The sequence below is a fragment of the Chionomys nivalis genome, chromosome 15 (genome assembly GCF_950005125.1).
Source record: "Chionomys nivalis chromosome 15, mChiNiv1.1, whole genome shotgun sequence".
Taxonomy (NCBI): domain Eukaryota; kingdom Metazoa; phylum Chordata; class Mammalia; order Rodentia; family Cricetidae; genus Chionomys; species Chionomys nivalis.
The window spans coordinates 68,067,980-68,095,298 of record NC_080100.1 but is presented as its reverse complement, the minus strand read 5'-3'; the positions used below and the strand labels follow the sequence as shown (position 1 = coordinate 68,095,298).

At 42.0% G+C, this 27,319-nt stretch overlaps 1 protein-coding gene across 1 annotated transcript; it reads left to right on the top strand.

The window, feature by feature from the left end:
* Spata9 (spermatogenesis associated 9) lies at positions 1-27,319 on the top strand. The gene is made up of 5 exons (XM_057790185.1): positions 1-61; positions 219-307; positions 7,243-7,470; positions 20,670-20,765; positions 27,035-27,319. Exons 1-5 carry the CDS (start codon positions 1-3, stop codon positions 27,317-27,319), a joined length of 759 nt encoding a protein of 252 aa, XP_057646168.1.

Sequence of the window (27,319 nt, the reverse complement as noted above, 5' to 3'; positions counted from 1 at the left end):
ATGGAAGTCAGACCTATTGGGTGGATATGCGGGCAGGTGCTGAAGAACTTCTCCGGAAGACGTATGACTTCCTTACTGTAAACTGGGATATGGGCGTGGGAACAACTGGGGACAAATCTCACAGGTTTCCCCGTTTTCCCAGTTACCCAGGAGGTGGGCCGGTGTTCCAAAGCCTGTGAATGTCTAGGGCTATTTCTCCTAACTTCTCCTTTCCTTAGTTGAGGGGATCCAGAAGGCAGTCATGGACCTTATAGATGAGTTTAAAGATGATCTCCCTACCATCCTAAGAATATCACAGTCTAATCAGGTAATGTGATTTATAATCTTCAAAGGAAGACAAAATACGGGATTTTTATGTATCATACAAATCACTAATACTGATATCAGTAAGTAAAGCTTAAGAAAACATTATTTTTGCTTAGAAAAAGAAATTTTTAATTACTGGGAGGAGTCATTGGATAGCAGAAAGTTAAACCAGGAAGTGAGTGAGGCAGATCAATTAAGATTAAATTAATCACTGTGCCATCGGATTAAAAATCTGAAAGTTTTTCATAGCAGAAACTGACAATGTAGTTCACTTAAGATTTGTTTAATGTAAAATTAGAAAAAGTAGCTAGAAACACTTAGGTAAAATCTAAGGCAATTAAGTGAATATAAACATTTAACTGAATAAACTAATCCTGGAGAGACACAATGTGAATATGTGTGTTAATGTGGAAAGTTTACCACCTTAAACAGAATACACACCCACTGTGTTTTTAAAGTGTCCGTTTCATAAAAGATTTGAAGGAGATAAAATATTGGAATTGGAGACAGAGGGAAAGAAGGAATTCTGAAAATGTTTATAGTAAAGAAAGACGTGATCTTATCTAATTTAATTATACCAAGTATCAACTTTGAAGTACAATACAGTGTAGTTACATGACGCTGGAAAAGACGTGTGACAACGTCATATATCAAGTTTCTAGTCCAAACCAGAAACTGAACCCAAAAGCAGTCTGAGGAACATGACAATCATAAAGTTTACATGTTTCATTAGGAAAGATGTTGGGGCTGTTTTAGCCATGTCTCAAGATAAACCATGTCAAACACTTATCATCACCTCCCTGTTGCTTGGGATTGGGGAGAAAAGGCTGTGGAGACAAACAGGATGTGATCCCTGTCAGTGAGTTTAATCTAATGAAGACTGGTTGTAATGGTAAGGTTATTAAGTATTATTAATTTAACCCAGACCTAGGACATGAAGATCTTTGGATGTCATGGAACAAAAGAGGCTGATCCTTTGTCTTAATTATAGCACAAACATATGACAGAGAAGATTTTGAGGATGGAAATGACATCCAATTTTCACTTTGAATGTAGTTCTTAGGGCTAGGGAGATAGTTAAATGGGTAAGATCACTTGCTATGCAAGCAAGAGTTTGTGTCTCCAAAACTCACGTAAAAAACCAGGCCTTTGCACATGTCCATCACCCTAGCATTGTGAGTCTTGGGGTGTCACTGGTTGATCAGCCTAGCTGAAAGTGTGGCAGCCAGTGAAAGACCTGTCTTGAAATATCAGGCGGAGAACGATACAAGAGGACATAGGAAGCCCTCCTCTGGCCTCCCCATGGGCCCATGCACATGAACTCAGACATGTGCATCTCACACACACACACACACACACACACACAGGAGAAAAGAAAAAAAGTACTTCTCCAGTGCTAATGTTTTCTTAATGGAGGCAGAGTTTCTACTAAAATTATGCTATAAATGGTTGCCAGAAACACTGGGAAGATAGAGGGGGTGTAGTACTTAGTTTATCACAAACTGATAGTGTGGGATGGCAAGGCCATGTGGGGTAAGGAAGAGTCTGCATTTCCTGAGTGACTGGAAGAATAATGACTATTAAGGGGGATAGTGAAGGAGAGAGAGTTGGGACATAATAAAATTATTTTAGCAGTTTGGATTCAAGGAATGTAAGAAATTGTGTACAATCTATGTAGTTGAGCTGTAAATTGAAGTTGCTTAGCTTATAATTCTGACTTTAGATTAATAGAGAAAGTAAGCCTTCTGTATTTGGATGTCTAGATCTGGAAGGAGAGTGAACGTGAAGTGCGGGATCCCAGGTGGACAGTTGTTGGGCAGCACACAGGTTGTTCAGCTGAGCAAGACAGACTAAGGATAGAAAACTCCAGAGGAAAGGCAAAATTCTGAAATTTCAGACCTTCAAGTTAGATAGATAGGGTCTAGTTACCTCCATCTCTGTATTCCCCTGGACTTCGTACAAAGTATTTTGAAATGCCAGAGACTTTTCTTGGCCATATTCTGGAGCTCTGAGAATAGAGATGAACTGGTGTCCAGTGAACCTAGGACAGTAGGTACAATAATTATAGAAAAAGCATCAGGGGGAGCCCTAGAGGCCAGAGACATGCTAGAAATGACTTATTTCTTTTCCAAAATGGGCTTCCTCCAACGCCAAAGTTAGAGACGTTGAGATTTTGTTCAACCAAAAAAACCTGCAAATTTTTATACCCCTTTCACCTTGCTCTATCTTCTGATAGTATCATTGTCACTTGATCCAAGACTGTGATTTATGTTCAGACTGATGGGTACCTTCTCCCTAAAGAGAGCTCTATTCTGTTTCCAACACCTTGAATTTCTTTCCTTATGAGCATCTTAGGCCAATTAAGGAGGAACGCAATGATAGCTTTCGCCCATTGTTCCCCATTCACTTTGCTGACTTAGACCACAAACCCATTTGTGTGTGAGATGCACAAAGCATAGGATGTGTAGAAGAAGAACCCTCCTGAGAAAGTGCTTACCCCTGCTTACCTCAGTACATGCCCTCCCCCCCCAATCTCCTAGCTCTGGTTTTGTCTGGATTTGGCAAGAACAATTTCAACTTTCACAAAACGTTCCTGATTAAGTTCCACAAATATTGAAAAAGGAAAGAGAAGAAGGTGGGGTCAGGGAAGTGAAGCCACCATCTCCACAGGGCTTGTATGGGCTTAGTTTTCAGTCAGAGTTCAACCTCAACTGAGCCTATGGAAGATGTGTGATCTGACACCTGTTTGAACGGGATCTCTCTGGTTTATTTGCTGTTGAAATAATGAAAACAAGCAAAGTTGGGACAAGGAAACTGTGCAGGTGGCTAATCCACTAACCTAGAGAAGAGGCAATATATTTTAGACTAGGGGTGGATAGGTGAGGGGTCAAATTCTGGGACAGTACAAAGGAAGAATTGAATACGTTTGCTGACGGGCTGGTTTTATAGGCAGAGGATAGTAAGAGCTGTGATAAAAGAAATGAAAGGTCAGCGTTAAAACCACAGACAACACACCTGTGGGGAGGGGGAAACCCCCACAAACATAGAAACCGGAAGGCCCGGGGTGGGGGTAGGAGATTATGTATTCAAACGGGGAAATCTAGAGCAGGGTTCCAGAAGCCACTTTACTGACTTGCCCTCTGGATGCTTGGGTGGGGCCATTACTTCCTGGTCTCTGGGAACTGCTAAGATGATGGCGAGCAGTGTGCAAAGGAACTCCCACAATTCCACTGGAACCAGATGCTAGGCTAAGCGTCTAAGGGAAAATTAGCAGGCAAGCATGAAGATCGCTTCATTTGGGGTCAATGTCTATATTTAAAACCACACACATGATCCCCATTCTGTAGTGGGGAGCTGCGGGCTGTGTTCCTGCCGCCCCAGCTCCTGGTCGCCTGGCTAGCTTATGCCCCGAAATAACAACACACAAATTGTATTCATTTAAACACTGCTTGGCCCATTAACTCTAGCCCTTACAGGCTAATTCTCATATCCCGATCAACCCATCTCTAATAATCTGTGTAGCATCAGTCTTACCGGGAAAGATTCAGCATGTCTGACCTGGCAGCTTGCTTCATGGCATCTGCCCGGGAGAGGGGAGCAGTACTCAGAAAGCAAAGGCATGCAGACTTCTGTGAGTTCGAGGCCAACCTGGTGTACAGAGCTAGTTCCAGGACAGCTAGGGCTGTTGCACAGAGAAACCCTGTCTCTCAGAAAACAAAAACCAAAAAAAATTAGAAAAACAGACAAATAACACAGCATAGGCAGAAGAAGGAGGAGGAGGAGGAGGAGGAGGAGGAGGAAGAGGAAGAAGAAGAAGAAGAAGAAGAAGAAGAAGAAGAAGAAGAAGAAGAAGAAGAAGAAGAAGAAGAAGAAGAAGAAGAAGACGACAAGTAATAGTGCTTTGACATCATCACAAATATGGCACTCCGCATGAGAAATGCAGGCAGCTGCTCCTCCCTGTTATCGTTTGTTCAGAGTGCAGGCGAGAACCACACCTGCTCGCATGTGCGTGTACATGCGTATGCAAACGCTGCTTTTGCTTTCTTACATCAGTTTCCTGAGGGGGCATGAGCATGTCTTCCTGGGAAAGGGCCAGTTCTACGGTTTGTAGTTGGGAAGATACAAGTGATCAAGAGCATTGCATTGTTGGAAGTAACAAAGCCTTGAAAAGTATATGGGAAAATTTTTGTTTCTTGGTTTGTTTTGTTTTGCTTTATTTTAAACAAAGCGTTTTAAAAGGCATGTATAGCTGCTCAAGACCAAATTGTAACAACTAAGCATTAGAGGGAAACAAAGACCATAGCCATGAGCCACAGGTAAAGACGGAAAGTAGCCAGGATTTCACTGTGAGAGCTAAATACGCCTGTATTTCAATGCAGGGTTGCATGGAAAAATGTTTTTAACAATCGTTCATATTTTGATCAACTTAAATTATCTGAGCCCTACATGAGATCGGAGCTGGCCAAATTATCAATGATAATTAACCTTATTTTTAATAAGACAAAAAAAGCAAAAAGGAAAATGCAGAAGCGGCGTGGGACAGATTGATTAGTCTGGTGGGATAAATCAATTTGCTTAAGAGAAACAGTGACTCCAAGCCGTGGCCTAGTGAAGACGCTAAGGCCAAATAGTGAATGACTGCAACTCCATCAGTCAAGTGAGAGGAAGGAGGTCCAGATTTTGAGCCCAGGTAGAGTTTGAGACTAGTTTGGCTTGGACAGCAAGACTGTGTCTCAGAACAATCAGAAGAAAGTCAAAGATCCTGTCATGTAGAAAATAAGGAGAGGAATCTGCAGAAGTAACAGTATTCGTTCCTAAAAGCCACCACGGTAGATTCCCCAAACACTGACCACTCGAACATGGAGACAAAGTTTACAAGGGGAAACTTCCCATGCCCATGCCTGTTTGTCCTGACTACTCTTAGTAATAACTATGGTGAGGGAGAGTGTAGTGAACTGCAGTCACAAGCGAGCACAAACCAGTGCCAATTCCAGCTGGAGGAGGAGCTGCAAAGGGTCAGGCACTGGAGCCTCAGCCTCCAGGCAGTGTGACTTCTCTGGGCTGCCCTTCAGCCACATCCAGGGAAGAAAACCACAGTCACTATCCCTTTGGCCTGTTTTGATCACTTTGTTTTTAGATTGCTTTCCTCAGTGTGGCTTAGGAGGGGAGCAGTTTCAGCTGTCTGGATAGTGCTAGCTACTGTTACTGCTGCCTGGGAGACCGAGAACTTTTCAGAAAAGTTAACAGAACAAACCATATCAGGACACCAAATGGGGCAAAAATGCATCATCACGGTGGGCTAGACCATCTTCCAGTTGTCTTCAATGAAAAATGCTGAAATCTGGTAATGTCTATTTTTAAAGTAAATATATAAAATGTAAGTGCTTAGGTGAGCACATGTTCACGGCAAAGAAAAAACTTAACAGACATTTTCTTTTTTTGTTTTTTGGGTTTTGTTTGTTTGTTTGTTTTCTGAGACAGGGTTTCTCTGTAGCTTTGGAGCCTATCCTAGAACTAGCTCTTGTAGACCAGGCTGACCTCAAACTCAAAGAGATCCGCCTGCCTCTGCCTCTGCCTCCCGAGTGCTGGGATTAAAGGAGTGTGCCACCACTGCCAGGCCAGATAGTTTCTATGTATATATTAAGTTTAATAAAATACTACAGACTCAAATGTTGCTTATCTGTAGTCAATGCCTAACTAATTTTTTCCCCTAAGGATGGTCTGATGACCCCCAAATTGCTTAAATTAGTGATGAAGCTGCCTGTTTGCTGCCTGGAATACAGTTAAGCACACTCTATGCGGTGTTGCGGTGGTGAACGACTGAGCAGAGCATACAAACCACGTGTTCATGTTAGATATTTTGACGAAGCTACAGTTTTGTTAGAAATTGCTAGGATTTCTGAAGTGTTGAGACGCAGGGTTTCTTAGACTTACTGACTGACAGAGGATGTTTGATTTAGCTTCCTTTACTATACTCTAGCTCATGAATAAAACCTTTAAACTTGCAAAAATAATCCTAATGGTCTTAAGTAACTGCTTGAATATTTCATATATCGAGCAGTGCGTGATTAAGAATTACTGTTTAGAGTCGAGCCTAGAAGTACAGGGCTGTAGGGCAGCCGTGCAAAAGATGAGGCAGAATGGCTGCACATCCCAGGTCTCACTGGGCTGCTGAGTGGGTTCACACCCAGCCTGCACAACTTAGCGAGACCTTGTCTAAGAATAAAAGGGAGAAATAAAGCTAAGACATAGCTCAGTGGTAAAGCACTTGCCTAGCATGTACAAGATGCTGGGTTAAATCTCAAGTATTGGGGAAAAAAAGAAGGGAGAAAGGAGGAAAGGAAGAAAGAAAAAGAACGAAAGAGAGAAAGGAAGGAAGGAAGAAGAAAGGAAGATAAAAAAGGAACAAAGAAAGGAAGGTAAGAAAGAAAAAAGAAAGAAAAACATAATCTTGTCTACTTTTTAAAACATCCCCTAAAATCAATGTAAAAATACTACAGACCACCAGGCATAGTAGCACATGCCTTCAATCCCAGCACTCAAGGCGGGTGGTGATGGGTAGATCTCTATGAGTTCAAGGCCAACCCGTTCTACATAGAAAATTCAAGACAAATCAGGGTGACACAGGAGGACACAGTGAGATCCTGTTTCATAAAGCAAACAAACAAGCAAAAACTCATAAACCCAAACAGAAATGAAACAATTCTATCTTTTGGTTAATTCGATTCTCAATCTTTATCCTAAGGAGAAATTAATGTGTTCATATACAACTTTAATTAGGTGTATCAGTAAATTGTAGAGGGTGTACTTGTTGGGCTGAGTAAGTTTACAATGTAATGTACAGTGTTGTTATATACTCAGTTTCTGCTGAAAGTAAATGCTAATAACATATCAGAGAAACATATATCAGATTCTTGTCAAAACTTATTTTTTCAGAAAAAAGAGCCAGTACAGAGAACATCCAGAGTCAGAATGGCTCTAGCTTTAGCCCAGATCAACCGGGGAACACTAATCCAAGGACTAACCAGCATATCCAGCTCTTCCAAGTCAGTGGCCAAACTCCTGCAGCCCCAGCTGGCATGTAGACTCTTGGAGCTGAGGCACATATCTCACCGGCTGCTGAGAGAGATGAATGCACCAAGCCAACCCCTGTACAGCACGCAGGCAAGTGGGTGTTGCCTTCACATGAGCTGTGGAGTGTTGACGATAAGTGAATGTTGGGTGCTCAGCCCTAAATGACATTTACATCACCATTTCAAGGCTAAAGGAGCATCACGGAAAGGGTGGTGGGCGAGGGCCAGATCATGGGAAGAAATGAAGGGAAACCCCATCTTCTGGATGTGACATGCCTTCTCACCCACGAGCTCACAGCAGCGGTGGCTACCTGCACAAGGCTGAGCCCACCAATACTCCCTCACCAGCTGGGAAGCACCGAATGGTTGCTGAGGAGGGTGAGTCATTTTTCTTGAGTGACACAGGCACAAATAAATTGCCCCAAACCTATCTCATACAAACACCCCAATTACAGTAGTGGGTCACCCCTCTTCCGCAAAAAGGAATAAAAGTAGAAGGGGACTGGTTAGGGGAAAGAGGGTGTCAGAGAGAGAGAAAGCAGAGAGAAAAATGGAGATTATGATCAAAGTACATTATATTGCACAGAACTGTGAAAGAATAAATAACATGTTAAGACTTCTTTAATTTAAAAATAAAACTGAAGTGAATTTGGGATCCTTCATGTGAAACAGAAAAAGTTGAATAAGAGAAATGAATGCAGCACAGTTTATGTTTAAGTCTGGAAGGGAAAATAATGATGACTTTTGTTTTTTATCTTATTTAATCGAGCTGTGTAAAACTTTCCATTTCAAATAGTTCAAAGAAAATATAAGTATGATGATTTTTCAGAGCAGTTGTTTTGCTCCTCCCTCCCAGAACATTGAAATGTTCCCCAAACAACCTCTGGTGTGCTATCTGGGGTATCCATCTATCAGGTCACTCAGTGTTCCCCAAACAACCTCTGGTGTGCTATCTGGGGTATCCATCTATCAGGTCACTCAGTGTACCCACAAGTATTTATGATTATCTCTAATTATGTTTGCTGCATGGCTTCAGGGAACTTCTGTTATTTCTTGTTAAGGGAAGTAACTGTTAAAACGTTTTCAAGTCTGAATTTTTTTAAATGCTATGTATGACCCATAACTCCGGATACCTCAAACTGGATGCTATTCAAACATCTGAACTTGCTCTGCAGGAGACTCGGAGACTTTCACAACAAGCATCTCATGCCAGCACATTGGCTTGAACACTGGCTGAAAGGAGAGGAAACCATGCTCACATTGGGTTAAATTCAAAGAGAAGACTCTTAGTTCATACACACAGCCCAGAGTTAAGATTTCAGGCGCTTGCATAGATGATGAAGCAATGTACTAACTTGTTTTCTTTGCATGTTTTCGTTCTTTCTTCTACATCCATTCTACTCTTAGACTATCTAAAATGACTTGTAAGTGTTTGAGGGGTCTCCATCCTTCCAAGCTCAAGTAATAACTGCAGAAAACCAAGTTTCTGAGCCAGTGTTTCTTGGGTTCACTGGTGAAAGATGGTGCACATTCAGTGTTTGCCTTTACCAGGAAAATGGGATGCAATGGAGACTTGAGACCATCTATGAATGCTTCACCTTCATGTGTGTCTGTGCGTCATGTGTCAGGGATGCAGATTTGCTGTTCACGGTAAATTATTAGCTAGAGTTATATCCTGTTGGCTCCCTACTTTTCATTCAAAAGGATGACAGATAACTGTGCATATTTAGGTGCTCATATTTAATGTTGTAGCAAGAGAGAGGAACCATGAAATGAAGAATCAGCCTATTCCAGGGACACTGAAACACTTGCCTAGCTTCTCTTCTAAAGGGGCAGGGTATCCATTACCCTGCAATGTGTCTGCAGAAGAAAAAGGAGAGGGCATTATCATGGGCGCCCTCTGACATATGTGGAGGATTCATCTCTCCACAGGAATGCATTCGTTGTAGCTCTGAAAGCTTTTTGTCGTTTAAAGAAGCCCCTTGCTCAGAACATACAGTTTGTGCAGGAATATGAGAAATCCATGGAGAATAATCTCTCTGTACTCATAAAAATGTAGTGGCAGAAAAATTCTGTCTTTGTATTCCACATAATGTGTGTGTGTGTGTTTAACCATTTTTGAGAACAATAAAAACAAAGCAAATAACAACTACCACCCCTCATAAACCCCACAATGTATTTGCCGTTAGCCTTGACTGACAATGAGACTTTGAGACCTGTATCATATATATCTACCTCATTTGCATTAGCATACTCTAGAAACATGTTTTGAGATGGAGTGACTGGTCCAAGGCTGATGTGCTGTCATTGTCTGTTTTGACATCAATTTACAGTTGGCAAATATAAAAAAAAAATTTCCTCTTGGAGACTGCCTAATGATGTCACTTTAATTAATTAGCAGTGAAATAGTTCAAAATACAGAAATAAGTTAGCAGAAGTTTCTCACGACCAGAAGAAGTGAGCCCTAATGTGTTTCAGATTGCCCTCATTCATAAAAAGAAACACACTCTAGCCCTTTCTCCATTGTTTCAGAGTTGATCACTGTGAAGCTGAGGTGAACATTTCTGTATATACTTTCATTTTTTTTTTTTTTTTTTTTTTTTTTTGGTTTTTCGAGACAGGGTTTCTCTGTGGTTTTGGAGCCTGTCCTGTAACTAGCTCTTGTAGACCAGGCTGGTCTCGAACTCACAGAGATCCGCCTGCCTCTGCCTCCCAAGTGCTGGGATTAAAGGCGTGCGCCACCACCGCCCAGCTTTATACTTTCATTTTTTATTAAATTGGACATGTCTACTTCCATAGTCATGTATGCTTACGGTTCACAGAGACTACATTCTACTGTAAGTAACCTTCTGAAAATTCTTGGTTTTAGCTAACACTGACAAATGTAGCTGGAGTTTATTTTAGCTCCTCTCTGGTATTCTGGGAAAAAAAGATAATCTGGAGTTTGTTACTGGGAGGATGAACAATTTAATCTCCAGTTCTTTTCTTTTACAAACAGTGGTTTGGTTAGCATGCTTATAGACGTCTCCCACCCACATGCATGAGACCTTGTCTGGGTTTGTCTCCAAGAGGGATCTTCTTTCTTCAGTCTTCACTAACTCAAACTGTACTTCAGGAAGGGTGAGCTTCCCTGAGCAACTTCTGAATCTAACAATAACCAATTCAATTTTTGAAAATTTTTAGCTAAATATTTCTTCTCTCTCTCTCTCTCTCTCTCTCTCTCTCTCTCTCTCTCTCTCTCTCTCTCTCTCTCTCTTTTGTGCTCCAGGGGTCTATGAATAATCTGGGACCAACCTTCAAGCTTTCTCAATTCAGGGTTTTCTGCACCACCCTGAGAATTTCAGGCACCTTTCTAAGGCATGATCCCAAAGAGAAAATTCCAGGGCTGTGGGGAGCAGCTTCCTTCTTCCCTGTTGTGGTGGTTACAGCTGTTTGTGTTTCACCTTCAGAACTGCGCTGTAAATCCCCCTGCACCGCATGTGCACCCAGGCCTCACACGCAGTTGTGTGAAGGCATCTGGTCCAGTGAGGGACTGGAGAAGCTGAGACAGCAGCTCACATACTGGCTTCTCTGTTAGCTCTCTCTCTCTCTGTTCTCTTTTGTAGTCTTACCCTTCCATGATGTTTTGGGCATTTGGTTCTAGAAGGAATTCTCAGTGGCTCTGTGTAAGTGTTCACACATAGCTCAGTCTGATGTGTCCCTGGAACCAGCTTTCTTTCTGCCCAACTTACTTCTCTTACAATTTAATATAAGATATCTAAATCTCTTTTGGGAATTAAGTGAATATAATTTAACCTCTTAATTAACTCAGCAAATATTTATTAAAAGCTGATATATAAAATTACTTGTTTAGGTACCAGGCATATTTTATCCTTGTTCCATGGACTACGAAGCTAACAGGACATGCAGACACTGTCAGTCACGTGTAGCAAGTGCATGACCAAAGGATGCAAAGCAGACTGTAGAAGCATTCAGAGTGACCACTGCAGACTGCCTAGGAAACCCAGTATTCTACATGAGACTGGAAGGAAGAAGAGCGAACCAGATGAGGTGGCAGGAAAATCATTAGAGGAAATGAAGGGTCCATAATGGAGGTCTGAGTAAGAGAGAACATGGCCTTTTAGGGAAGCAGAAATAGTAGTATGTGGTTAGAGGGAGCATATAGAAGAGAATCTGGGGTCCAAGGTTTCAGGATATCTGAGCATTAGGGGTGAGGGAAACACTGCGGCGACTATGATGACCAGTGGCGAGAAGGCTTGTCGGAGAGGAAACCATTTGTAGTGAGGAAGGAAACAGCAGGTCAAACCTGAAGACACAGTGGAGGCATAGACAGAAGTATGAATGTGAGCACAGCAGCACCAGAGTAGGGTACAAGAGGGATGTAAGAGGTATGAAGCATAGGAAAGAGAGGGGATGCTCTGATGAGGTGTGACGTGTGGGGAGGCCAGGGTTGCCCTGGTGAGGTCTGACGTGTAGGGAGGCCAGGGTTGCCCTGGTGAGGTCTGACGTGTAGGGAGGCCAGGGGTTGCCCTGATGAGGTCTGACGTGTAGGGAGGCCTGGGGTTGCCCTGATGAGGTCTGACGTGTAGGGAGGCCAGGGTTGCTCTGATGAGGTGTGACGTGTAGGGAGGCCAGGGTCGCCCTGGTGAGGTCTGACGTGTAGGGAGGCCTGGGGTTGCCCTGGTGAGGTCTGACGTGTAGGGAGGCCTGGGGTTGCCCTGATGAGGTCTGACGTGTAGGGAGGGCAGGGTTGCCCTGATGAGGTGTGACATGTAGGGAGGCCAGGGTTGCCCTGGTGAGGTCTGACGTGTAGGGAGGCCTGGGGTTGCCATGGTGAGGTCTGACGTGTAGGGAGGCCTGGGGTTGCTCTGTGGATGGAGTGCATCCATGGATACGGTATGTTGAGACTTGAGAGTCACAGCATAGAGAAGCTATGTTCGTTCTTAATAACCCACAATTGATATTCCCAACTGCTTCCAGGTGAAGCTTTGTGGTGGAGAATTTCAGGTGGTGACAGCTGGAATTAATGTTCAGAAGAATATGCTGTCTGAATGCCTGGAGGATATCACTTTATGTAAATATGGCGACCTAGTAACCAATCTGAAATTATCTCTTTTACAAGTGACCTTGGGTCTCTGAGAGTGATGGCGCTAGAAAGAAGCATCCTTCGTACCTGGAACAATTTAATTAGTTCTACCAAACTTATCCTATTAATGTGGAATACCAGTGAAGCAGATGTCTTCCCTGTAAAACGTGAACATGGAGGAGCACTTTTATTAGCACACCGATGATGTAACTACACTGATATTTGAGCCCTTTGGTACAGGGGAAGTCTACCATAAAATCTGCAGTAATGGTTTCCTTAAGATGAGCAGAGAAAGGATGCTGCAGAGCTCCTAAGACAGTCTACACCTAGGTCTTTTGAATGGATGTTCAGATCTGGGGCCTTTAAAATATGTGCAAAACATATTTTGTTTTTATTGTTTTATTGTTTGAAATTAAAAAATATGTACAAAACATGATCTGCCTAAAGACCCAATCCAAACACATCACCTAAAGAATTTCCAAAGGTCAGACTGACCTGAGCACAGAGGTTTTGAACCTGACTGTACAGATAAGACTCCCCAAACTCTCCCAGTTTCTGCTGAGCTGAGACCGCAGGGATGGAAGAGTAGCTAATAACTTCGAGCCTCAGGAATGCAAACCCCGAGTGGTGGATGCCCTGGAGGTTTCCGGCATCCCTAGCACCAGGACTCCAGCCTGCAGCTGCTCTTGCTGCAGTGACCTAGATAGTCAGCTTAGATGCTGATTTCAGCCAAGGCACGTCAGTTCCAGACAGGGCTGTTGATTCTGGAAGGCCAGTTAATGTGGGGCCACAGAACTGAAAGATCTTCCTGGGCTGAGAGGATGACATGACTGTTTCTATTGTGCAGAGGCAACATGGGAGGGATAGAGCAAGATGTGTGCAAAACCCGAGTGAACCTCAGTCCCAATGCTGCCTGGAGATTTCATTCAAGCCCACTGAACTCTACCCCTCCCCGTCTTCCCTGCACCCTGCAGGGTATACTCCAGTTAAGAATTGAAATGTACATTTACAAATATCAGCTCTGTGGGTGATGTGCCTGCCACAAGACTAACAAGCAGGTGTGATTTGGACCTGGGAAAAGCCATTTCCTGAAAAGAACTTTTCAAAGACATACTGCTCCAAGTTGACCAAAAGGAGAAGGCATTTGACCTCTACTGGACCATCGGAATAAAGGCGTTCTCAGGAAAGATGCTGCACAAGATGCTGAGCCAGGCTTTCTGTACTAGAAAAGTACAGTGCTAGCAGCTTTCCTTGTAAGTGTGGCAGTGAGTTATTGCACAAAGACGCGGCCACGCAGCTTTTACCAACTTACAGGAAAGCCTTTCTTCATGGGCCTCCCTCTTAACAGCGGACAGCACGTTTTACATTTGTTCATTAGTCCCAGAGAGAGAACTTTGTACCCAGCTCTTCCCCTGTCCTCAGCAAGGGGATTTTGAGCAACATGAAGTCAGGTCTGGTCATTCTCCACCCTACAGCTATGAACAGATGTGGTTCTTTATGAGATGAGACAGTCGATTATGTGAAAGGGGTGGAAAAGTTGAACTCGGTTCTTGTCTCAAACTGTATATATTGTGCATATTAACGTAACCAAACTAAAAAAATATTGACATAGCATTGATACTGTACTTTAATTCAAATATGTGAATAAAGAAAATCAATGAAACAAATGTATGATAAAATATTTCTGGTAGGCCAAGAAAATGTAAACAAAGTCTCCTATTTTTCCAAACATCTCCTGCTTATTATTTTAGTTTATCTATAAGCTACTCCTGCTAACAGGCAGAAGCAAAGCAAAGTGGTTTATTATATTAAGAAAACATGTAGTATTCTATGAAGACACCATGACCAAGGCAACTCTTACAAAGGAAAGCAGTTCGCTCTAGTTATAATATTCTTATGGGAGACCTTGAGCTGCTAGGTAAAATTCTTACAAAAAGCAGTTTCCAATAGAGAGCTTAAAAAGCTGCCAAACAGGTACTCAAACAGGTAAAATATAAATCAACAGGTACAGTATATTAATTATAATACAGCTATGACAAGTGTGTATATTAAATGTAAAACTTGTTCTACAACAGTTTTATAAAAAATGCTGTTTATGGCTAAACCTTCTCAATTTTGCCAGTTAAGATATTAAATTCTTAATTTAGAACAGTAACTGCCTGTCTGATACAAAAGGGCAGGATAAAATCTGGGAGACGGTTTAACAGAATATTGACTATGATCAATGTTTCTTATACTAAACAATAGATTCATTGATAATTTTAAGATTGATTCCTGGACAATTGCCTTTGCTCAGTTCAAAGGCCAAAACAATAATCTTTTCCCAGATGATCATTGCTACAATTCACACACCTGTATTTTACTAATGTTATAGCTAAAAATCCCTTAAAGGATTTTATGCTAAATTTTACAAATGGCTCTTCCAATGGAAGAACTGCATATATGGTTAATAATTAATAAAAAGAAATTATGGAGCGTACCAAGGCTCCTTGAAAGCAACTTATAACAGTTGCACACAGCAACTTATAACAGTTGCACACAGATCCTGATGCAAACGGATCTAGCAAGATGACATCAAACTGACCTTTACTAAGGCAAGGTAAAAAAGCCCTTGCAATGCATTATGAATAAACCCGACCTATATATATTTGGGGTCGAGGAGATATTTATGCTTTTTTCACAGAAAGAAAAAAATATATATAAAAGCTGGACCTGATGATGTCGTGGCTGCAGACACCCCACAGAGGACTTCCCAGAGGAGATTGGAGAGGAATCCTTGATCCAGTCTTCCCTGCCCCCAAGGAGAGGAGTGCCAGATAACAGAACCTGCTACGCCACTCTGCCTCCAAGAGAGTCCAGGGAGACGGCTGAGATAATTGCCAGGATGTGCTTCAGATAGCTGACTCCAGCTCACCTCACCCAGGAAGCCCACCTGCCCTGAAGCACAAACGTTGAGCTACCTCTGCAGTCTGCATTCTGTTTGCTTTGCAGCTGAGGTGTAGACTAAACATCTGACTGTTTTAAACTTTGGGACACAAAAAACTCATTTTAATTAAAATACTAACCCCTCTTTACTTAAGAAGGGGGAAGATTGGGGTTTTGACTGTTGCTCAGAGACTGGAACTGGTGATATTTGATAACAAAAATGTCTGTCAATGTATGTACTCTTACTGGAATTGACTTAATGATATTTGTAACTGCTTATAGATGTTGGGAAAAGTTTGACACATGCTGTAAAGTGTTCAGGTTTAATGCATATGTTAAAAATGTTAGATTTTGATCCCTTTTACACTGCCCTAATTTTTGGCAGGCAGCACTCATAATCTTATTGTGGAGTAGGCATTTAGGAAGGAGGATATACCTTAGGCCAGACTAAAGGTGAATACTGGGTTTGGAAAACGCCCTTTCTTCTTGTCTGGAAGATGGAGCTATTGGTGCCAAAATTATATCATTATATCTTTTATTTGAGGAGCTCCTCACAGTCTTTTCATTAATGATAGATACAGGGGCCCAATGACGGGAGTTAGTGTGGACCCTCGCCTGAACAGCACACCATACAGAGGTTGTAAAAACCGGCTCAACATGGCATGGTGCCAGGCACGAGGATTGCCCTCCACATGGCCTAAGACAGGGTGCCCTGTGGTCAAAGACCTGCTTACTTTAGGTCTTGCTAGATACCTTTTATTTGAGGACCTCCAAGGAACTAATGCTACTTATAAGGCACCCCTCTGTTCCCAGGGGAGGTAAATTGCTCCACCACTCGAGAGAAGGGTCCCTCCTTGTCCCAGTCCCTTCCCATTTAGATCTGACACCAGGGTTAGACTCTGACCTGGTGCCCTCCACTTGATAGATGCCTGCTTTTATAAAAGGAAGGGGGATATGTCAGGAGCCGTGTCCCCCCAAAATTTACAGGAAGCACCACCGTGAGGAGTTTTTGCAGAGGACTTCACTTTCCAATTGTATTGAGAATAGTCTTATTGACCAAGCCTATCTCACACCCAAATTAACTGTTAATAGAGAGTTATCTGTTAACGGAACCTGCCTCACATTCCAAACTATCTAGAGAACTAGGTGGGTCACCTTGTGACTTCCCAACCAAGGAATCTTGACCTGACCCATCGTAACCTCTCGGACTACGTGACGGGCGTAGACCACGTGGCAAGACCCCGTGCTCCAGCCCCCCAAGCTCCCCATTCAGGGGCTATATAAGCTGTAACCATGACTCTAATAAGCGGAGGCTTTGACAAATACGCTTAGCCTCCTTCCTGCTTATCAGCCTATGTCTTTCAGGTGGTGCCTCTCCGTGACCCTGGAATAACTGGCCAGCCAGGCGGGTTACAAACCCTAGACAGAGTAACCCGTCGAGGCGGCTACAGAAACAAATGTATGATAAAATATTTCTGGTAGGCCAAGAAAATGTAAACAAAGTCTCCTATTTTTCCAAACATCTCCTGCTTATTATTTTAGTTTATCTATAAGCTACTCCTGCTAACAGGCAGAAGCAAAGCAAAGTGGTTTATAATATTAAGAAAACATGTAGTATTCTATGAAGACACCATGACCAAGGCAACTCTTACAAAGGAAAGCAGTTCACTGGGGCTTACAGTTTTAGGGCTTAGTGCAGCAGCATCATAGCAGGGAACACGGTGGCAGGCAGGCAAGGTGCCAGGGAAGTAGCTAAGACCCTGAACTACAGGGCAGGAAAGAGAAACTGGGTCTGGCATGGACTTTGGAAACCTCAAAGCCCATCCCCATGACACACTCACTCCAGCAAGGCCACACCTTCTACTGCCTCTCAAATAATGCCACTCCCTGATGGCTAAGCTATTTTAACCTATGGGAGCCATTCTTATCCAAACCACCACTACACGTGAGCCACAAAACTGAAAAAATGCTGCTTGCTAGTAGCCACATAAATTTTGGAGGAAATGTTTCCTATCGGGACGATTTGTTACAGAAATCGAAAGCAGAATGATATTGAAAACAGCAATCCTTTGGCAACAGACAAAATTAATTACTTACAAGTGTAACAGGTATCCACATAATTAATTTTGAAACTAATCATTTTAATTGCCTTTAAATAAGAGAATAAATCCAGGGAACTGTGTAGAAACAAAGTACGACTTCTTACAGACACCTCTTTATTTTGTTTGGTGTGACTCCCTACTCGTTCGGCACAGACCTTCCTCTGGGTCTACAAAGAGACATCTTGTTGGAGTAGCCTGCTTTTCCTTCTCCTGCTCTTTCCCCGCATGCTTGCCCTCTGCAGCCATGAGCCTGAGTCAACGGCTGTACCATCTGTGCATTGGGAAGAAAGAAGATGTGGCCTTTGACTCAGTTCCCAGGGAAGTGGAGACATTCTCCATGTTAATTTACAGAGATAAGTTAGAGGAAATCCATTTCCTTGGGATGAGTTCTTACAGAAGTAGAAAGCATTTATTGACAGCAATAAGAAAGGATATCTGGGAGTTGGTGTGGCCTGAAGAGACAACCAGGCAGTTCACACTAAGTCCCCCACTCCTAGCTGAGAGCTTTTTTGGCCTCTTATTAGCTTCTGCATTCCACAAACCCCTTGCTGGCAGCAGAAAGCCAAAGCGAAGCCAGCACACTCGCACAACAGCCTCTGCTTCTTCAGCTTAGCTGAACAGCACATAAGAGTCGTCTCTGAGTCCCTCTTCCTACTGCACAGATTTCTTAGAGATTAAAATAAGAGATGCTGGCATATACGGAATGTTCTGTAAATGTTAGTGAAAGACTGTTGTATTATTCAAACAGAAGCTATTTCAATTTTGGCACAGTTCTGTCCATTTTTTTCTATAAAAAACTAGTTGTATTTTTTTTATCCATGAAAGATGGACAGAATTCTTAAATTTTAAATCAAAATATTCAGACAAGTGTGCAAGTCATTGAAAGCATAACTCGATGAATTCTCATAAATAGAACACTCTTTATGGTAGCTACATCCCAAAAGTCTCCTACCTTCTTCAGCACTGATCTCACCTCTGTAAGGAAGGCATCTGCTTCCTTCACTTCCACCAGTATGGCTCTCTTTTATTTAGAGTTTGATCATTTGCTGGACATACACCTTTAACCCCATTCTTTCTCATATGCCATGAGATATTAACAGCTGTCACATCACTTAATGCTATCTGTGCCTGTTGACCGCCTTGGCGGGTTACTCTGTCTAGGGGTGTAACCCGCCTGGCAGGTCCAGTAATTTCAGGATCCTGGAGAGGCACTACCTGAAAAGACATGGGCAAGAGAGAGGAAGAAGGCCAAGCCTCCGTTTTATTAACATCATGGCAGCAGCTTATATAGCCCCTGGATGAGGAGCTTGGGGGGCTGGGGCACGGGATCTTGCCACGTGGTCTACGTCGGTCACGTAGGCCAAGAGGTTATGATCGGTCAGGTGACGGTTCCTCTGCCAGGAGTTTACGAGTTGACACACCTAGTTCTCTAGATAATTTGGAATGTGAGGCAAGTTCCGCTAACAGATAGCTCTCTATTAACAGATAATTTGGGTGTGGGATAGGCTTTGTCAATAAAACAATTCTCAATACAATTGGGAAGTGGAGCCCTCTGCAAACTCCTCAGGGCGATGATCCCTATAATAGTTTTGGGGGGTAAAAATGGCTCCTGACATGTGCCCAGGCACTTCACTAAGTACTTTAGCATTTTCTTGTCTTCCGGACAAAACCTTGGCATATATGTGCTAGTTCCATCCTCCCCTTTCCCAGCAGGACAGCCAACTGGTCCAACCATGGGGCAGGCCTGGGTGTGATTCCTCATGCACGTCTAACTTTGCCGTTAGCAGCTATGTTGCCACAGAGGGTCCTTCTTTTATTCTTTGGCTCTTCGTGGAATGGTAAAAATAAAAAATGTCACCTTCCTAGGGTTGTTCTAAGGATAGAATTGAGTGTTTAATAAGCACATATTTGGCATTACTGCTGTTTTATTTAAGCTAAGTAAATAAAACATTTTATAAACATCAGGGTCATTCTGTCTCCTACCCTGTCAGTTCACAAAGGGGGCAGCACAACACCTGTACCATAAATATTTATTAAAATACACTCCAGAAGCACACTTAAAGGCTGCAGAATATATTCTTGGTTAAAGTTCATTTTCCTAACCTGTCTGCTATCATTGATTATTTTGGCTATTTTTTTTCTTGATACTGTAAATAACTTTTGCAAAATGAGATGGTCTTATGCTGCCCAGGCTGCCCTCAACCTGCTGTGCTAAACGAATCCTCCTGCCTCAGCTTCCCTTCCACCCCCAATAGCTGAAACACATGCTCCTATGTGTGGGTAAATTTTTGATTGTTTTGGGGTTTTTTTGGTGATGCTAGGGAATAAGTCGGAACTGGAGCACACTAGGCAAGCATGCACTCGCTGAGCTGAAGCTCCAGTTCCAGCGTCAGCATTTCTAAGGCCGTGTACGCACTGTTCTTTCTAGCATGAGTGCACTGTCTACTGCGTGTTTCTAGGACTGTATTAGTTACAGCCCTACCGTTTGGACAGGCACCGAAGCTGATGAATAGCATGGCTAACTGCACTTCACTGGGAGAGGGAAGGAAATGCTTTTCCACAGCCTCATTTCATAGCCTGTTCAAAGCAAAGGGGTGGCTGTATGAAAAACCCCCTTAAACTGAATATGCCACAGTGGTGTGTTTAGGATCATCAGCGTAAATCCTTCAGAGCGGCAGGCTGCCTAAGAGCAGGGAGCCTGTCCTGAAGCTTACTGATCATCTAAGGTCAAGGCTGGCTGCAGCAGTTCCATAATTAACATTTCCAAGCAGGTCATTAATCTCCAGGAAATGCTTAGCATGTTGATTACTGTTGGCTTAATTGAGGCTGTAAAGAACGATTGCTCGGGTTTGGACAAAGGAAAGCCTTTTCTAATACTCGGGGAGCACCTCCCAGCCAGCACATTTCACAGCTGTAACGCTGCATTTTTCAGGTTTCAGAAACAGAAATTTCAGACTTGTGTAGATTTGTGGCTGGTTTTTATTAGTAAAAGGATATGTCTTCTTGCTAATGAGAGAAGCAAAAAATAATGGATTTTCACAGGGTGAGAAGTCCAGATAGTTAAAAATAGAGACAACTTTCTTTAGATAAAAAGCTTAAATTATCTTAATATTGTAAAATATAACATCGAAATCCTGAAATTTTTCATTTTAATAAACTTTTTTGTTGTTTTTGCAGGTCAGAAAGGGTTCTTTGTTTGAAATAATTTCTTTTCCAGCAAAAACTGCTTTAACTAGCATAATGTATGCTTCCTACGCAGCACTAATTTATTTGGTAAGTTAACTGTTAGATTCTAACACAAATGTACTTCACACATTGTTAAAAAGTAGCATAGTATGGCGTCTGGTATCAGCTTTAATGTCACTCGCCAAGGCACACCACTGGCTGTGCAAAATGATTCCATACTAGTCGTTTGATTCCTGCCAAAACAACCTCGGGACACAATTTGCTTATATGATTTTACTTCTCTAAAGGTAATTGCTATCTAATGAAATTTAATCAAATTTAGTAAATTTGATAAAATTTACTCAAAACAGATTAACTTTTCTTTGAGATATCTTGTTGTCTAGTGATAGCCATTGTCTCATGATGGCTTTAGTTCAGTATTCCATTATTTGGGGTCTATGACTTTGAAGAACACAGCTACTATATTTTGATTATAAGTGCTGGGCATGACAAAAATATAAAAGATTGTATCAGTTATATGAATTTCCATCAATTAAAAATATCCATATAGGCTTTATTAAAAACACAATTCAAGAAAGGTCTTATCTTGACGAATTATCACAAGATCTATTGGCCTATTTCGCCAGCTACTACAACAACATCATTCTTGCTTCTCTTCCATATGTGTGACAGACATTTCGACCTGTGTGTGATTCAGCTTTTTAGATTGAATGTAGACTGAATCACGGCATACATTCTCTTTCACATCTGCTGCTGCTACTTGGCATTGTCATTACGAAATTCATTACTTATTACAGCAGAGTCTATTCCTGTCCATTGCTGTATAGGGTTTTAGTGGTTGATATTCCTTTTCCTACTCAGCTACCCATGGGCATTTTAGATCACTCCTAGTTTGAACCTTCACAGCTGCCATACATACCTTTGTACATGTCCTTTGTTGAAACTGCTAGGTTATGGAGCTAGAGAGATGGCTCAGAGGTTAAGAGCACTGGCTGCTCTTCCTCAAGTCCTGAGTTCAATTCCCAGCACCCACATGGTGGCTCACAACTCACTGTAATGAGATCTGGTGCCCTCTTCTGGCCTGAAGGCATACATGCAGACAGAACACTGTATATAAATAAATAATTGCTAGGTTATAGGAAATGCAAGCATTTATCACTAAATACATGCTGTAAAAAAAGCTTCTAAAATAGCTTTTAGCAATTAAAACACATCCTAGAAGATCATAACAGTTCTATTATGTCACCAGTGGTGCTTGATACTGTCAACATTTTCTATTTTAGCCATTTTTAAAGTGGGTGTTATAATACTGCTTCTAGTTTACATGTTCTTGATTATTAATGAAATTTATTAGCATTGCAAAAGTTAATTGAATATCTCATCTGTGAATTTCTGTTAAAATCTCCAATGCCAAAGCAATGGAGACAGCTAGCCTCAGGTGAGACCTCTGAGACCTTGAGCCAAACCAACCTTTCCTTCTTTAAAATGGGTTTTCAATTACTTCTCTGAACAATGAAAAGTCACTTAGTATATAGTGCCTTCTGTTGATAGAGGCCTTTTTGTCCCTTTTGACCATTTTGGTTTGATGTATATTTTGTTCGATGTGAATATAGATTTTCCTGCTTGGTTTCTTATTTACTTTTTGTAGAATATAATTTTCTGGTCTTTTACTTTCAGGCTGTATATGACTTTGTTAGTGATGTGAGTTCCTTGCAGGCAGAATGTCTTGGGTTTTGCGTGAAATGCAATCAGCCAGTTTGGAAAGTTGTGTGTATGTATATGTGTGTTATATGTATGTGTGTTATGTGTATATGTACACATGCATGTGTGCACAGAACAAGAGTATATTGGAGCTCTTCCTTGATCATTGTTCACCTGGTCTTCAAAGACAGACTCACTGAACCTAGACTGCATCAGTTCAGCTAGGCTGACTTGCATAACCTGTGGGGATTCGTCTGACCCTCCCCACTCCCCACCAACCAGTGCTCAGGTTTTCCTGTGTGCTGGCCTGCTTCTTTGTATATTTAAGGCATATACTCCTATTTACATAAGGTATCCAAACTTCTCATTGCTACTTGGTTCTAAATTCTTCTTGCACCGGGAATATATTGGAAGTTTTCTGCTATTTCACAGAATAAGCATCTCTGTGTCTTTTATAACTTGGCTCCTTCATCAATACTGGTTATTCATAAACGTAGTCTTCTAATCACTGCCCCAATTACCACTTATACTCGTCATGATTTACCTTTCCACTGCCATCTGAGTGTGCTATTTGTTCATTCTGTCTTCAGTCTCTGACACTATGCCTTCCAGTTGACCTTGTTTATTGGCGAGATGGAAGTGACTTTTCTATTTTCTAGTTTGAGTTTCGCCTATAGTGGTGGTTTGGCTATTTCATTCAGCTGTTCATTTGCATTCTATTCAAATTCAGTCATCATTTTGAAAAACAGTCTCTGAATTTCTTGGCGTTCATACGCCTCAGTATCTTTGGATTCACACATGAACTTTTGGAGGAGTCATGGGCCTTGTTCTACTCCTAGCTCTTGTATTTCTATGTTTGGATTTGCACACCGATTAGACAGACATCTATTCTAATGTTATGTGAGGGTTTTAGCAAAAAGCCTTTTCTTTCCTTTTTTTCCCCTTTTGGTTTTTTGAGACAGGGTTTCTCTGTGTAGTCCTGGCTGTTTTGAAACTTGCTATATAGACCAGGCTGACCTTGAACTCAAAGATATCCCCCTGCCTCTGTCTCCTAAGTGCTGGGATTAAAGTTGTGTGCCACCACTGCCCGGCTAGAAGCCTTTTCTTGAGAGTTCTGTATGAAGTATCACTCAAAGGGATGAAGATTATCATAGTAACAACAGGAAAGCAAATCTTCTGGATACAGAAACACAGCAGACAATTAAGAAACATAACAGCAATGCCACCACCAATAACAACAGGAAAGAATGAGGCAGAGACAATATAGAATAAACTAAAGAGCTAAAAGCAGTAAGACAGGAATTTAAAAATCCAATTAAAATGAAAAATATAATTAGACACAAGCAAGAAAAAAAATTGTAAAGAAAGGAAGAAAACACTAAAACCTCCCCCTAGCTGAGGCCCATGGATTGCAGTTTCTTTCCTGTCCTCTAACACTGCAGTCTGCCGAATGTGATTGGCGGGGAAGTGGGGATAGTGGATGAAGCTGAGGCCTGTCCCCCACCAAACAGACTAGTGCCCGAGCTTGCCCTGCATTTTCTACTTGGCTTGGCCAGTGATGCGTGTGGCAGAGCCGTATTCACCACAGGCTTTCTGTGTGCATGCCAAGGAGCCATGACAGCCCCAGCAGTAACAGGGCTGAGTGGGCATGCCTCTCCTGAACCCCAACAACCTCTGATAGGTGAGTACGCCCTTACTCCAGATGCCCAGGCAAATGTCCAAGTGTATCTTCGGACACCCCAAAGAGTATGGGAAGCAGACAGCTAACCTCTGACTGCTGATGGGAGAGAGGGAACCCGTGGGAAGTGAACTTTACTGACTTTCAGCACTCCAACTGAGACCTCTGTGGGTACTGACAGCTGTGCCCCACAGCTTGCACTTCCCTCTGCATAAACTTCTCAAAGACTGGCAGAGCTGCTCTCCTTGACTGTCACACCTTGTCACTGCTCTGGAATCCTCAGGGCCTCGGGATTTTGACCTTTCTGTGGAGTCTGAAATCCAGCGTAGCGCAGTCCTTAACAGTATGTCCTTTCCCCACTGGATTCCAGTAAGACACTCTACGCAGCGAGTCACCTTCAGAGCAAAGCGCAGCACTGGACAATGAGGCTTGCACAGACTACGGGTTTCTCCAGCTGTTAAGGCGGTGCGGCAGCATCACTGGGACGCTCAGCGCTCTGACGCACTTGGTATTCCGGCATGAAGATTGGAGCTGCTGACTGTCTGGAACCTTGTCCGAGCGGCCTTGCTGCTTCGCTGTCTTTCAATTCTCCCTTCACTGCTGTCCTCCAGCTTTCACTCTTGCTGTCGCTGGACTGGCTCTTCTCGCCTGCAGAGTCATGTGGAGGACACTTCTATCCCACCATCCTGCTACAGAAGGCATCAGAGCCGTCTTGTGGGAGTGGATGCAGCTCTGGTTTTCTTGAAAGACTAGCAGCAAAAGGTTTGAGGCCTCAGGCTGCTCTCCTGCCCTGCCTTGCATGCTCCTTACTGTAAAACACATCAACACATACGCTTCCCTTATTCCCTTGAATTTTAACCCCAACTCCTCCACCTCTTGTTTGCTGGGATTACAGGCTCTTACAACCATGCCTGGTTTATGCATTGCTTGAAGCCAAGCCTAAGGTATCTGTGCACATTAGGCAAGAACCCTACTAACTGAGCTGAATTATACCCTCAGTTCTCCCTGTTCAATCTAGAATCAGCTAGTCGATTTATGTGCTGTTTGGATTTTAATTTAGACTGCATCAAGTTTATAGATTGTGGGAAAAGTTTAATATTGATGCATGATGCAATATGATAAACGTTAACAAAATGTATAAGAACTATGGCAAAAATCATAAACAAATTTAGAACTTTAAAAAGACTGAAGTAAAGAGAGGATGTGGCATGCTCACAGACTAGCAGAACTTACTCTTCCAGTTATAAAAACGTGGTGCACACTTTTAATCTCAGCATTTGGGAGGCAGAGGCAGGCGGATCTCTGTGAGTTCAAGGTCAGTCTGGTCTACAGAGTGAGTTCCAGGACAGGTTCCAAAGCTACACAGAGAAACCTTGTCTCAAAAAACTAAAATAATAAATAAATAAATAAATAAATAAATAAATAAATAAATAAATAAATGAAAAATAGAAGACATTTTATGTAGTTCCTGTAAACAGACCCACACACAAAGAAACTGGGGGCAATAATGTTGTAAGACAATACAATAGGGATTTTCCTGGTAAGTAGGGGCATATCAATTGAATACGATTGGGGGAAGTATTTCTCTCTTACCTCACACCTATTCCACATAGATTATAAATCTGTAAGTGAAGCACAACAGCTTTTAGAATACAATAGATGAGAATGTTCTCATGACCTTGGGTATAATTGATGACTTCTTTGAACAGAAAAAATCCCACACAATATAAAGAAAAGCATTAATAAGCTGAACTATATGAGAATTAAGAAACTGTGCTTTAAGAATCTGCTATCAACATGAAAAGACAAGCCATAGGAGGAACCAATGAAAGGGCACATGAGGCAGAACAGCACGACACAGGAAGCAGGGGAGGACATGGGTACAGGGCAAGATATAACCCCTAGAAATATTTTCTGCAGGTAGTACACATGAACTAAAATTACCAGAACATCCCAAACTAAGTCCATCACCTGGGGACCAACCCTATGGGAGAACATTTCACATTCAAATCTAAGAAGAACAATCTATTGAGGAGATGCAATGGTTATAAATATGTATGAGTTAGATAGAATAAGGTCAATGGATTTAACAAATATCTTTGATAACCCTTTATCTTTGAAATTAATTAGAAGCAAAAATTCTTAATATGATACTTGCAAACTGAACTCAGAAATATATCTTAAAATATCATCTAACATGATTAAGTCAGTTTCACCTCAGGGATGTTAGGATGGTTCTGCATTTGCAAATCAATACATTTAATACAGTATATAAACAGAAGGAAGACAGAAATGGCACGATCATCCATGTCAATGCAGAATAAACCCTTGAGATGAAATTATATCATTTGGAACAAGTTAAAGGAATGAACTCGAGGTCGTCCTGTTAAGCAGAAAGACACAGAAGAGAAAGTACTGTATGTTTTGTCTCCTTACGTATGAACTCTAATGATTCCTTTAGTGGAAGGGCTACCAGAGAGGCAAGGCGCTGGTGGGGAGTGGAGAGAGGGTGGATGAGATTCAGATACAATATACACATGTACGGAAATATCACAACGAAGTAATGTGTCACTGCAATAAAGGTTCTATTAGAAATCTGAAGGAGAGGGGGGAACACTGCAGTATTTGCTATCCACCATTCCATCCTCAGGCAGTTCCTTTAGCTTCGTGGACGATGCTGCTCCCCCCCCTCCCCCGGCTCACTGCCATCATCAGGAGTGCAGAATAAGCTGAATGAATAAACTTGCTGCATTTCTCACTTCTGAGACTAGTTTTATGCATATTTTATTTAAACACTTTTCCATACTTAGGATAAGAAATCAATCTATTGCTTGCCATGTGTCAGGGTTTCCTCAAAGGGCATTTTAAATTAAAACATGTAGATTATTGACTATACTAGACATACTACTGACTTTTTGTGTGTAGTTGCTAGTATCTTAAAAAGAAACATTACTTTTCACATTTTTTATTGATACAGGCAGTCTGTGTTAATGCCGTGCTGGCAAAGATAAAGAACATTTTCCAAGAAGAAGAATCTCTAAGAGAAAACAGAGAGAGTGAGAACTTTAGGAAAGCCTTTTCTGAGCCTGCGCTTCCACAGCCCATGTTCTCGGAAGGTGAAATCACAGCGAAACCTTACAGATCACTGCCGGAGAAGCCGGACCACCTCACGACTCTCGCCAAGCCTCCTGCCAACAAGCAGAGTAACAAGATCCAGGTTTTACACTCTGTGTTTGACCAATCCGCTGAACTGAATGAATGA

Coding starts and splice junctions, on each gene's coding strand:
- Spata9 (XM_057790185.1), top strand. CDS start 1: ATGGAAGTCAGACCTATTGGGTGGATATGCGGGCAGGTGCTGAAGAAC. Junction 308..7,242: donor GAATATCACAGTCTAATCAG/GTAATGTGATTT, acceptor TTATTTTTTCAG/AAAAAAGAGCCAGTACAGAG. Junction 7,471..20,669: donor AACCCCTGTACAGCACGCAG/GCAAGTGGGTGT, acceptor TTGTTTTTGCAG/GTCAGAAAGGGTTCTTTGTT.